The sequence below is a fragment of the Octopus sinensis genome, linkage group LG5 (genome assembly GCF_006345805.1).
Source record: "Octopus sinensis linkage group LG5, ASM634580v1, whole genome shotgun sequence".
Classification (NCBI taxonomy): Eukaryota; Metazoa; Mollusca; class Cephalopoda; order Octopoda; family Octopodidae; genus Octopus; species Octopus sinensis.
In genome coordinates, this window is record NC_043001.1 from 16891917 (window position 1) to 16906916 (window position 15000).

Consider the following 15000-nt stretch of genomic DNA (forward strand, 5'->3'; position numbering starts at 1 on the left):
AGAAAGAAAGAAAGAAGAAAGAAAGAAAGAAGAAAGAAAGAAGAAAGAAAGAAAGAAAGAAAAAAAGAAAGAAAGAAAGAAAGCAGGAAAGAAAGAAAGAATCGATCCCAGTACTTGACTGATACGTTTATCAATTCGAGAAGAACGATAGGCAAAGTCAGCCTTTGTCGGGATTTGACCGCAGGACTTAATGCTATGAAGCAAATACCGCAAGGCATTATTTTGTCCGACGCTCTAACAAGCCTTCCTTAATTTTCGATATAATTAACTGTTCATTTCTCGCCAAAATCAAGATTTTGTGTCAATGTTAACAACGAATATACGAAGACTAATCAATATTAATCTCTTTCAGCTATTTGTGGTGGCGTCATCCATAAAGACAAAGGAATTCTAACCAGTCCTAATTCTCCCGATGATTATCGCCCTAATCAAGAATGCGTGTGGATAATTATTGTGCCTGAAGGTTATTTAGTTGGTCTTACCTTTCAAGCATTTGAGGTAAGCAACACTTATATCATATATGCGTGTGTTAGCGATAATATATGTGAGTTCGTGTCAATCTAGTTGATGTTACCTTTCAAGAATTTGAAGTTGGTATCCTGTATTATTCTATATTATGTGTGTGTTTGTGTGTGTGTGTTTGTTTGTTTGTGTGTGTTTGTGTGTGTTTGTGTGCACGCGTAAATCGATATAAAATGATCCTTCGAGCTGCATCTCTTCAAACCAATGGGAATTTAGAGATCGATAAAATAAGTTCTGAAACTCTCGATGGCGGTGATCCAACATGATCGCTTGTTCGATTAGTGAAACTAGCAAAATGATATCGTACTATACATATAAAATAATATTAGATTCATAATTGAGACAGATCCATGTGGTATATCTACACCCACCTCAATTATACATACCAATAAACATGTTTATGATAAACCAACGACAAAGGTAACATTTAACAGGAAAGCATTGAAAACATAACGTTAGTTAATTATGCTTCCGTACTTTATCAAAATGAAAACAAGATCTTTATTACGTTTTGCCTGACAAACGTCTGTTATTGAAGCGTTCATGGAAATACATCAATAACTTTTGTTCTTGTCTTAGTATTTTTTATTACCATATATCTACGGAAATATGGTAACATTGCCTTTTTGTTAATCAATTTTGAAACTAATTAGCAAAAAACTTTATCATTATTAAGCAGGGGTTTGGAAAATAAATTAACAAGAAAATTTTGAGAGAACGTTTTAATTTAGAACACTTTGAAATAGAAAGATTTTATGACAGAACCAAGAGGGTTCTCTTGAAATTTTAGGAACAAAAGGGTTCATAAATTTGGCCAGTGGTTCTCAACCTTTCGTAGATCAGGATCGTCTTTTTCAGAATGGTATTTTACAAGCAAAGGCGGCGAGCTGGCAGAAACGTTAGCACGCCGGGCGAAATGCTTTGTGATATTTCGTCCGCCGCTACGTTCTGAGTTCGCCACAACTTTCACTCTTTCCTCCAGCATGGTGCAGCTCACCTGCGACGGACCGGCGTCCCGTCCAAGTGGGGAACCTATACGCCAAGGAAACCGGGAAACCGGCCCTTATGAAGCAGGCGTGGCTCGAGAAGGAAAAAAACAATAAGTATTATACCTGGCTTAAACATTTAATTTCTAAGAAATAACTAGCACTCTTGACATTTACTGCTCTTCTGTGAGCGCGCAACACCCCCAGTAGAGTGCACAATACCCCCAATGGAGCGCACAACGCCCTCACAGTACCATATAACATTACAAATGGGGTGCGCCGCCCTACTTAAAACTACTGAGTTAATCTAACTAAAAATAATCTGGTTGAAACATTAAAAATATATATATTTGTTTTTACGATATGGCAGCTGTGATTGAAATAGAAGATCGAGATAAATTTTTGCGTAGCATCTTTGGGAAAGGCATGATCTTCACAGCTTCTCGTTAATAATTTAGACCTAATTAATAATGTTTACAGACTGCGAGAAACAAATATTTCCCTTAAACATATACTTCCAATTATATCATTGTACTGGGTTTACGACTCACATCTGGAAACCCCATAGAGTTCAAGTACTGTGTACGCTTGTGTGTGTGTTGGTGTGTCATCGTCTTCGTCGTCGTCATCGTCATCATCATCATCATCATCACCATCATCAGCATCACTGAACGTCCATGTTCCATGCTGTGGCTTGAGTTGTGTAAATGTGTCTGTGTAAATGTACCACGTGTTTGTCGTATTTGAGTGCATGCAAGTGCGTATGTGTATGAATGTATTTGCACGTCTGTGTGTGTGTGTGTGTGTGTGATGCCTGTGAAAGTATTCGTGAGCGTGCGAGTTCGCATGTATATGGTTGTGCAAGTGTGAATATATTTGCGTGCATATGTTTATGCATTTCTTACACATTGTGTCTTAGTAATTATATTTGCAGATATGCATGTATGTATGCATGTGTGTGCATGCGCGCTCGTTTGCGTAACTTTGCAAATATATTTACGTATATATATGAATATCCGCACGTTGGTGTTGTGTGTGTGCTTGTGTCTATATGTGTGTATATGTGTGCATCTGACCGTACATACACCTATTAATGTCACACCATGCAATGTATAAGCATTATATTTCTTTGTTATAGATTGAAAATCATGACAACTGTGTATATGATTATATTGAAATCCTTGACGGACCCGACGAATCCTCCCCGTTCTTGGGAAAATTCTGTGGTTATAAAATGCCAGAGGAGATCAAATCCTCAAGCAATCAGCTGTATGTTAAGTTTTTCTCTGATGGATCAGTACAGAAAGCTGGTTTTTCTGCTTCATTCACTAGAGGTAAATATCTTATACCTTATACCTTATACCTTATATCTTATACCTTTCAAATAGTTTGTTGTCATTTCATACTACAGTGGTTCTCTCGCTGACATATGCCTGACCCTCTCAAAAGGAAATGCGTGTGTATATTTATATAAATTTACATGAATTAGGGAAAAAATTTTCCCTTGGCACTTTATTGATGAAACACAAAAAAAGATTTAATATTGATGTAATTCTTATGTGAATTTATCTGTTCCCTTTTCAGTCCACACGGGCCCACTTTAGAGTGGGAAGAAATTCTTGCTCTCCTTTGAGAAACAACGGCTTACCTCATTGCAGCCCTATTTTTTTCACTGGTCAAAAATATTCCGACCATAACCATAGCTTTTGTTATTGACTGGAAAAATTTAAAATCTCTTCTATCGAAGCTACGCTGTGTAATATATCTATTTTAACAGTGAAATTTGAAGCAAACATGTATCTAGGACCTTGAGGCAGTGATGATGGACCGAGAAGTGTGGCGGGTGGACTTTATTGCTGCGGCCAGGGTTGGAACCCAGCCATAATAATAATAATAATTGAAATAAATAAAAATATAATAATAATGTGTAGAATATTGGATTAAAAGCTCCTTGGATGGAAACAAAATGGAAGGTTGTTCACATTTCATCATTAAAAGCGATTTGTTTTACCTCGTTCGAACTTTCTAAAATGGTGTAAACAATATACGATTCTTTCAGCTTCGAAAATTCACGGAGAATATATGAAACGTTTCTTAAAATAATCAATACATCTGTCATGTTCACAGAGGATGTGGGTTCGTGTCCCATTGGCGTTTTTCGACATTGGCTTACCTACATCAATAAAATTAATACCAAACAAAATCCTAGAAATGATGTAATCCCTTAAATTTTTACTTGCTATACTCTAACATGTTTACTGTCCCATAACTTAAACCAGTAGTAAATGTAAAGAAAATTAACAAATTAACCAAGGAAACAATTCATTTATTTGATTTGATATTCCTTCAAATAATTTCAGTGGAATATTCCACGCCAGTAATCCTATTAACCCGGAGGTAAATTCTCTCTTGCAGAATATGATGAATGTATGACGGACTATCACGGTTGTGATCATAAATGTGTCAATACGCTTGGTTCTTATAGATGTGAGTGTGAAATTGGTTATGAACTTCACTCCGACGGCAAGAAATGTGAAGGTAAGATATATATTATGACACTTATACGTGATGAATCAAATAATTGTATTTACAATAAATGTCGAAGAAGTATTAGCGTTATTAATAAGAGGTAAAAGCTATTAAAAATGAAGGTATACTAAGATTTGCAATATCGGAATAAAATTTTTGAAAACCTGTTTATTCAAAAGTAGAAAAATATTACAGACGTAGCCTTTACTAATTATTTTACTTGTTTCAGATGTGCATACATACAGACACACGCGCATACATACATACATACATACATACATACATACATACATACATACATACATACATACATACATATCTATCTATACTCTTGCACTCACACACACACACACACACACACATATATATATATATATAAAGAATATATATTTCTTTATTGCATACAAGGGGATAAACATAGAGGGGACAAACAAGGACAGACAAACGGATTAAGTCGATTATATCGACCCCAGTGCTTTTTTTTTTTTTTTTTTACATTTTTATTTTACCATTAATTTCACCAATAACAGGATAATGTTTTTCACTAAGAAATAATTTATATCTTCTATTTTTTTCCCCTTAAAATATTTTCAGACGCTTGTGGAGGATTTATCAACGCTGAGAATGGTACATTCCAAAGTCCATCATTTCCTGATCTTTATCCCACTAACAAGTATTGTGTTTGGCAAATCGTGGCACCAAAGCAACATCGAATTACTCTAAACTTCTCATATTTTGACTTGGAAGGCAACAACGTAAGTAACTCACAGCGACGCTTTGATATTTTTCTTCTGCTAAACAAAACATGGAGCCGTATATGATTTTTAACTATTTTAACTTTTTACTCTCTTCAGTCATTGGACTGCAGCTATTTTGCGGTAAGACTTCTCTCAAAAGTTTTGTAGCAGGGGTCGGCAAAGCTATCAGTATTGACACCTGGGTGTCTATGTGGTGATAAACACCTGAAACGATTTTGAGCATTAAGAGTGCTGAATTATTAGCGAATTATCATTATTATTATATTATTATTTTCTTAATTTTTTTTTAACACAAATAAGAATCGATTTAAAGAGAACCATCTGAAATGGAATGTGAAAATTCGAAATACCTTTGCAGGTATCATCTACAAAATATGCTAGGGTAACGGGCCGATTGTCGAGCCAATTAAGAACAAGCGTACACTTCATGAAAACATCTGAAACGCTCAAAACTAGTGTATATTTATTGCTCGTTTTTAGAGCAGAGTAGCTTCAGTTGTCTAACAATTTTGAATTTACTCTAATTTACACAAATTTCCTGCCAATATCGATGCAATTACTAGAATTCACCAAACGCATTAAATATTTCGACTATACTCTTACTCTTTTACTCTTTTACTTGTTTCAGTCATTTGACTGCGGCCATGCTGGAGCACCGCCTTTAGTCGAGCAAATCGACCCCGGGACTTATTCTTTGTAAGCCCAGAACTTATTCTATCGGTCTCTTTTGCCGAACCGCTAAGTGATGGGGACGTAAACACACTAGCATCGGTTGTCAAGCAATGCTAAGGGGACAAACACAGACACACAAACACACACATATATATATATACATATATACGACGTGCTTCTTTCAGTTTCTGTCTACCAAATCCACTCACAAGGCTTTGGTCGGCCTGAGGCTATAGTAGAAGACACTTGGCCGAGATGCCGCGCAGTGGGACTGAACCCGGAACCATGTGGTTGGTTAGCAAGCTATTTACCACATAGCCACTCCTGCGCCTATATTAACTTCTATTATTCGTTTTGAGTTTTGTCTCGTATTTTCATCAAATGTCTTTAAATATTTCTCACTAAAAGCGGTTACAACACAAAAGAAGATGAATTATTTACATGGTGAAGGTCGATAAGTTGTCCACGATTCCATGAAGGTGGTCATTGATAAAAAGTTTGTCAGTCTCTGGTTTACATATTGGTTTACTTTTCCCAATCTTAAAATTGCAATCACTATATCTATTTAATTTTCTTTTCAGCAAGACTGTGAGTACGACTCATTGAAGGTATCAAATGGTGAATCATCTAAAGTCTTAGGAATATTCTGTGGTTCAACCCTCCCATTACCCGTAACATCTTCGGATAGTATTCTTCGTATTGAATTCACTTCTGATAACTCAGTCCAAAAAACAGGATTTAATGCTACTTTCTTTACAGGTAAATTTATACTATTTCCCCTTCCACTAAAATCCTCTACTTAAACTGTATGTATCTAAGTTAGTATTATATGTATCAAACTATGAATAGAAATAATTATGCAGTGAGGAAAAGACAACGTGTAGTCATTTTATCATTCATAATTCGGTATAAAAGTGGAGTCTATGCGTCGCTGAGGATGCCTGGTAATACCGAAATATGTCCAGAATTGTTTCCCGTACATTTCGGAATATTCTTTTACTCTTTTACTTGCTTCAGTCATTTGCATGTGGCCATGCTGGAGCACCGCCTTTAGTCGAACAAATTGACCCCACGACTTATTCTTTGTAAGCCTAGTACTTATTCTAGCGGTCTCATTTGCCGAACAGCTAAGTTACGGGGACGTGAACACACCACCGTCGGTTGTCAAGCGATGTTGGGTGGGGCGGTCAAACTCAGACACACAAACATATACACACTCATACATATATATATACATATAAACGACGGGCTTCTTTCAGTTTCCGTCTACCAAATCCACTCACAAGGCTTTGGTCGGCCCGAGGCTATAGTAGAAGCCCAAGGTGCCACGCAGTGGGACTGAACTCGGAAACTTGTGGCTGGTAAGCAAGCTACTTACCACACAGCCACTCCTCCGCCTATGATTAAACAGAATGATTACAATAGCAATTAGTTATTGAGCTAATATTGTCCTTCACTCACTGCATATGTATCTCTAGGTGGGTTGTTAGCGATTTAATTCTTACTCCATTAAATATGGTGCCGTTAATTTAATTATTATGTTTCTTAGGGGACGGGAAATAACATCTTTGAGTAATTAATCTAATCGATTTGTACATAAGTACATACATGCATAATACACGCACACGCACACATACAAGCACATATATACTCATATATAAAAAAAAGTGTGTGTATGTATGCATGTATGTGTGCTTGTGTGTGTGTGTGTGTGTTTCTACATAGAAAATTTATAAGTAAACTTTCTTTTATTGACCGCGTAGATAAAGACGAGTGTGCTGTCAAAAATGGCGGCTGCCAGCAAATCTGTAAGAACACAATTGGTAGCTATGAGTGTGCCTGTAAAAATGGATTCACGCTGCACGAAAACAAACACGACTGCAAAGAAGGTGAGTCTTTCACGCATTCCTTTTTTTCCCTCAATTTTTATCACTTGGGCCATTCAGACATTATCTTTATTTACTTATTTATTTACTTATTTACTTATTTATTTACTTATTTACTTTATTTATTTATTTATTTATTTATTACCTTCTGTAAATAGATCCGTCCAGATCCAAGCAAAATATAAAGACAATAAACCTGAAAACAACGAATAAAGCAAACCAGAATCGGATGCTAGGGGATGCTACCAATTTAATAATCAGTAATACTTCCTATTGAAGATCTATCTATGTATCTATCCACAAGAAAACACACACACACACACACATCATACATACACACATATACTCTCATATGCGCACACACATAACCACCACAGTAATAAAGCAAGCTGAATCCTTTCTTTTACTTAAAGTGCTATACTTAACATTATACTTGCTTATTTTAACTATCAATGAAATAAATATGTATTGCACCGGCTTTAGTTTTCCCTCTAAGCGATCACTCTTATTAAATAGACAGTCAAACAGGATGTAATCTCCCAGTTAGCTGACAACACACCACGCTTTGGGATCCCGGTTGATACGCTGTTTCTTTTCATTTAAAGCAGTCGATGTAATCAACATAATCCCTTTGTCCGTCCTTGTACGTCTCCTCTATGTTTAGCCCCCTTTGGGCAATAAAAGAAATGAATATTTATTTCATTGAAGGCGGCGAGCTGGCAGAATCGTTAGCACGCCGGGCAAAATGCTTAGCGGCATTTCGTCCGTCTTTACGTTCTGAGATCTAATTGCGCCGGTGTTGCCTTTGTCGTTTATCCTTTCGGGGTCGATAAAATAAGTACCCGTTGAACACTGGGGTCGATGTAATCGATTTGGCCCCCTTCCCCAAACCTGCTAATCTTGCGCCAAAATTTGAAACCAATATTTATTTAATTGCTTCGTTTCTTCTGGTGTAATTGCCCGTTTTGAAAATGTGATTTATTCCCAGATGTGTACGTAGTACTAGACAAGAGTCAAACCGTGGCTTCTTTATTATATTAAAAAGGAATTAAATGTTATAAAGTCATTATAAATTATACCACTGACACAATTTGTTTTCTTTCCAAACCGATGAGATTTTCAGATATTCAGGTATTTAAATCAAATATGTAATATTATTTGTTATTATTCCACAGGTGGCTGCAAACACGAAATAAAAGCCCCATCAGGAACCATAATCAGTCCCAAATGGCCAGCTTTCTATCCTAGCCGCAAGAATTGTGTATGGACATTCACTGTCACTGATGGACACCGAGTGAAATTGCAGTTTGAAGAATTTGAGTTGGAGCCACATCAAGAATGTACCTATGATCACATTGAAATCTTTGATGGTGATAGTATCAATAGCCAGTCTTTGGGGCGTTTCTGTGGCAACAAAATACCTCATCCGATTTACTCCAGTGGCAATACAATGCATATGATCTTTTACTCCGATGCCTCCGTCCAAAGAAAAGGCTTCAGCGCTGTACACAGCACAGGTGACATATTTTAAAATTTCCCTTAATAAACCAGAAAGTTGATGTCGGTAGTTGCTTTGTCTTTTACGATTTTCAAGATAATTAGCATACATTTATGAAATTTAAACTTGTGTGCTTAATTTAAAAAGTGCTTAATTGTTGGTCTGTGAGACCCGAGCTCGATGGTGTCACAGACTTTGTCCTACATTCAGAGAAATCAGCTGATTTCAGTCATAACTTCAAACTTTTTTCCCATAGCAGACATCGGGGTATCATGTTGAAATCAGCTCCCGGTAACATATATTTATGGCACAAAACTTAGGAGGACGGTGGATGCCAGATTAAATAGAAAGGCAGACAAAATACTTTGCATAACATTATAACACTAGCACTATGACCCGGGTCATAGTGCTCGTGCATGCATATACAGCTGCGTGAGTGCGCACATACACGCGAGTACTGTCCAAATCTCCAACCAATCACATACAGCTAGCTGGCATTCAATTGGCGTATCAAGTTTCGGGTATTTTGATTGAGATTTGGATAGAAAATTCACAAAAAAGTCACTTCTATTGATTTTTAGTGGGAAATGTAAAGATGTGCACGACCACCCTTGGACGGTTTTGAATGACCATAGAAAGTGCGAGCCCTCTAACTGAAAAATTGTGGATTTGTATAAAGGATACATATATATATCTACATATGTATAGAGAAGAGATTATAATAAGTTTCCTTATCTTCTTGAGTTCGAAACCTGCTGAAGTCATCTTTGATTTTTATTCTTTCAAAGTCTATATAATCGACTAAACCGTTCTGTCTACATTCGTGGACTTGGGACCACGCTAGTGATTCCCCTTTGTTATATCAATTCATCAATAAAATATAAATTACCGGGAAAGTACTGGGGTAGATATACCCGCCTATATTTTTCATCCTATATTCTTTCTCCCCCCAAACCAATTTCTGTTCCTGTGACTAAGTTATAAATCTCTATTCAAAATTGTATAATAATAAGATTTTTTTAATTGTTATTCCAGTGTGTGGCGGTCATTTAGTAGCTAAAAAGGAATCAATGTCTATCTATTCCCACGCCAAATATGGAGACCAAAACTATGACAACACGGCTGACTGTGAATGGGTGATTGAAGCAGAGAATGATAAAAAGATTTATGTTGAATTCGAGAGCTTTGAAATTGAAAACGAATCAGAATGCTTGTAAGTAATTTAATTTCCATGGAAACAACCAATGGCTTTCTTGGTTTAAGCAGAAATATTGCATATAATGTTGAATATATAAGCACACACTCTCTCGTATATAGACATGCGCTACACACACACACACACACACACACACACACACATACACACACACACACACACAGACACACACACACACACACACATATATATATATATATATATATATATATATATATGCGTGTCTGTAATTATATATATATATATATACAAGTGCCATACATTATTATCATTATTATTAGTAGTAGTAGTACATATATATATATATATATATACACATATATGTATGTATGTATGTATATTTATAGAATACACGCATACATGCATACTACACACACACGCACACTCACTCAAACACATGTGTAACTATGGAAATATAGAAATGTTTTGTACAACATATAATTAAAGGTTGCTATGGCTACAGATAAATTAATTAGTAAAAGCGTGGGTATTACTGTAGTATTTAATACGGTTGTTCAGTTGTTGTTCTTGTTTAGCCCCAGGTCAACCCTGCTTGAGAAGATCTATGGTGAGAAGATCTATGAGGTGGCCATTTCCACCATGGCCACCTCATCTTTTAGATGTATTTAGAACGACGTTATCTAATAATCTAATATGCCTTCCTCTTTACTAAAGACGGTACAGTATGGTCTGAGGGATAATTGGCTGATATTTCTAACAAGCTGAGCGACCACGTACAAGTGCCATTGTTAGCTTAATAAGGATAAAGTGGGTTGTGGTGGGAGTTGGGGAGTCGGTGGGGAGGGAAGGGAGGTTGGTAGTTTTTGATGAAGTTGATATATTTAGTTCTTGTAGAGTAGTGGTGGTTGTGGTGGTGGTAGTAGTATTAGTAGTAGCAATGGTAGTGCTGGTGGCAGAGCAGCACCAGTACTATTATTATTAATATTATTATTATTACTATTATCATCATCATCATCTTCATCATCTTCATCATCATCATCATCATCATCATTATTATTATTGTTAGTAGTAGTAGTAGTGGTGGTGGTAATAGTGGTCGTAGTAGTAGTAGTAGTAGCGGTGATGGTGGTGGCGGGCCAACTTTACAGTGACAATGATGCTGATGGCAGCGTTGTCAAAGACATCTGCCTCCCGTGACTCACCCGCAGCAACCACCTACATCACATCACTCAGCACTCTCTCCTCTCTCTCTCTCTATCTCTCTCTCTGGCACACACACACACACACACACATACACATAGACACACACACATACAAACACACACACACGTACTAGCTCTCCGTCGGCTGTTGACTTTTACTGTCGGAAGGCTTTGATCTCGAATCTTCAGATGAAGACATTCACTTCTGTTGCTTCTTAAATAGATTAATTGCAACAACAACTACAACAACAACAACAACTACTACAACAGCAACTGTAAGCACAACAACAACAACGTCTAAAACAACCATAACAACAATATTAACATCAACTGTGATAACAACAAAAACAACAGCTACAACAATTCCAGTGTAGTGCTACAGAAATATTTGACAGTCTTAAAAGATTCTAATACGATTTGAAACCATTGGCCATAAGATATTGACATTTCTGTATTACTTTCTGACTGCTCTGTCTGTCTGTCTGTCAGTCTGTCTGTCTGTCTGTCTATCTATCTATCTATCTATCTATCTATCTATCTATCTATCTATCTATCTATCTATCTATCTATCTATCTATTTATCTATCTATCTATCTGTCTGTCTGTCTGTCTGTCTGTCTGTTCATCCATCTATCCATGTCTATCTATTTCTCTCTCTCTCTCTCTCTTTCTCTGCTTACACACAAACACACACATTTACAGATAGGTAGGTAGGTAGGTAGAGAGGGAGGGAGAGAGGGAGGGAGAGAGGAAGTTATATAGATAGATAGATAGACAAATAGATAGATAGATAGATCGATAGATTGGTAAATAGATAAATAGATGGATAGAGAGATTGGTAAATAGGTAGATAGATAGATAGATAGATAGATAGATAGATAGATAGATAGATAGATAGATAGATAGATAGATAGATAGATAGATAAGTTTCTTTATTGGCCACACAGGGCTGCACACAGATGGGACAAGTTACAAGGTAGAGCTTTTCTTTTGGGGGATGAAAAAAACAAAAAACAAAAGAAACAAAAAAGGGGTGGCGTAGGTTTTCGATCAAGAGGGATCGTAAAAGGGAAGAAAAGAACAAAAAAAAATAAATAAAATAAAAAATATAATAGATAGAAATAAAAAATAAAAGATAGATAGATAGATAGATAGATAGATAGATAGATAGATAGATAGATAGATAGATAGATAGATAGATAGATAGAGATAGATGGATAGATGAAGCGAAAATGGGCTTAAAGGAATACCTCCGTGGTCAAATGGCCCGTATTTGAACAACAAAAACGAATAAGGGTATATTAGATATCATACAAGATAAATTGTTATTTACTGACATTATCTCCGCCTGCAGAGCGAGTCGACTAATCCCTTTGTTGCATTTGGAACTAATATCAAATGAGAAGGATAGATAAGCTCAAAAATGAATAATTCTCCAAGATTGACCTTTCATTAATGAAAAGCTGTTTGATTTCCTCGCGATTAGACAGCATGGACAAACATTTCTGACTAGATAGGCCTCGTCAGCACAACTGTTGGATCTAGCGGTGTCATATGAAACTGTCACCCATAATTATGACCCTAGTATCGATCTATTGCATTTCAATCTATTTTAGGGTTAGGGTTAGAGTTATGGTTAGTTAGGGTTAGGGTTAGGGTGGGGGAAGGGTATCTTTTTTTCTTCAGAAATGTAAATAACCCCAATCTGTTTCTTAAACAAGGAACATATTCATACGGCACATAATGTTTTCACCTCAATAGACGTCATTGATTGGTTGAAATTGCAGAAATTGAAGAAAAACAACAACAAATATCTTACAAACTATAGAATTTTCTCAATAAAGCCAAGAGAAAAAGATGTTTTATAAACAAATTCTACCAGTATACGAAGTTTAAAAGTGTTTAGTTACGTGGAAATTATTTTAAAAAACTGCCGGTCAAACCTAAAAGATCCCAACTATTAGCTTACCTTGTCTTATACATAATTATAGTACTGGTACTTATATGCGTTTGAAGAATTTGTGAACAATATCAAAAGCATAAGCTCATAAAAAATATACATTCAACCATGTTCTATAAACTAGAGTCTGTGGTTACTCTGCAGACCTAACCCGAGAACAGTTCGACGAGTTTCGACGGTTTATTGCTGATTCATCAAGGGTACCTCGATCTATGAAAAAAGGAAGAAACTTAGAGCTACCTACGTGAAATAACAGAACCTTGTTATTTAACCATAGAGTCGAGTTACACAGCAGGACTAAATACATAAAATTCGTTCACAATATAACCTCTTTCTTTACTGCCCACAAGGGGCTACACACAGAGAGGACAAACAAGGACAGACAAACGGATTAAGTCGATTACATCTACCCCAGTGCGTAACTGGTACTTATTTAATCGACCCCGGAAGGATGAAAGGCAAAGTCGACCTCGGCGGAATTTGAACTAAGAACGTAGCAGCAGACGAAATACCGCTTAGCATTTCGCCCGGCGTGATAATGTTTCTGCCAGTTCGCCGCCTTCGTTCACAGTATAACCTCACACGTACACATGAACACGTGCTTGCACGCTCTAACAATGCTTTAGTCATTTAGCACTCGCTTCCAGCCAATGTACTGATATGCAACGAGTAACATTGGCACCCGTTACTCATCGTATAGTTTATAAGTAGCTCTAAACTAACTTTTTCTCTCTTTCTCTGTCTGTCTTATCTTATACTAGCAGTATCGCCCGGCGTTGCCCGGGTTTGTAAGGGAAATAACTATATAAGCATTTTTAGAGATTTATAGCCAAAAGTAGCAAAAAATGCATTAAAAATGGAAAAAAATTATGGTAAATTTTTTTAAATCGTTGACTCATCGTAGACATTTTTAGAGAGTTACTTCCCTTATATAATAGCGAAAAAATGCATTAAAATGGAAAAAAATGATGGTAAATTATTTTTTAAATCGTAGACTCATCGTAGACGCGCTAATACCCAGAAGGGCTCGATATGAATCACGACTATAAGAGATCTGGCTTTGGTAAAACTGCACCGCAAAATGTGGGAGTAGTTAGGAATCTAAATCGTAGGAGACAGACACACAACCTCTCTTTTATATATAAAGAAGATATATATATAAAGAAGAATATATATATATATATATATATATATATATATATATATATATATATATATATATATACATGTATACTTTATCTCTTTCCCTCTCTCTCTCTCTCTCTCTCTCTCTCTCTCCGAGGAACGTAATTTGAGTTTTAATGTAAAGTTATTAGTGCAATAAAGTAACTGCAATTATAAAATAATTATATTTGAATAAATATAAAGCAAATAAGTGACGCCCAATTTTAAAATCGGGCGTTATTTCTGGAACACCCTGTGTGCATGTGTATACATACGTACATCACACATACATATATACATACAATACATAGTATACGATACATGTATGCACACATACAAACTTATAAATACGTAACTACCAACATAATACCAATATATATAAATGGCTAAGTGGCAATCTGGCAAAGCTGAGGTTTTCAGAAAAGAAAATCAATCAGGGAACCTGCACACTACAAACACAATTTATAAGCGGAACAGTTAAGATATGCAAGACTTTTCTCAAAATCACGATGTGAATATGTTTTTGAAATCTACAGACCAACGATGAAACTTCGTATCTTTGTTATAAATCAGCTCCATTCTCACAGGAGTACATACATACATACATACATACATACATACATACATACGTAAAAAAAAACTTTCC

General features: G+C 36.1%; 1 protein-coding gene across 1 annotated transcript in view; it reads left to right on the forward strand.

The window, feature by feature from the left end:
* Positions 1-345: 345 nt before the first annotated feature.
* LOC115211649 (tolloid-like protein 1) overlaps positions 346-15000 on the forward strand; it is a gene marked incomplete at its 5' end in the record, with an annotated part of 21548 nt that continues 6893 nt past the window's right edge. The window contains 9 exons of the mRNA XM_036503105.1: positions 346-498; positions 2647-2842; positions 3924-4046; positions 4632-4792; positions 6049-6226; positions 7231-7356; positions 7512-7613; positions 8529-8870; positions 9887-10064. Of these exons, the coding sequence (XP_036358998.1) occupies positions 346-498; positions 2647-2842; positions 3924-4046; positions 4632-4792; positions 6049-6226; positions 7231-7356; positions 7512-7613; positions 8529-8870; positions 9887-10064 (1559 nt within the window). The remainder of the gene's footprint in view (positions 499-2646; positions 2843-3923; positions 4047-4631; positions 4793-6048; positions 6227-7230; positions 7357-7511; positions 7614-8528; positions 8871-9886; positions 10065-15000) is intronic.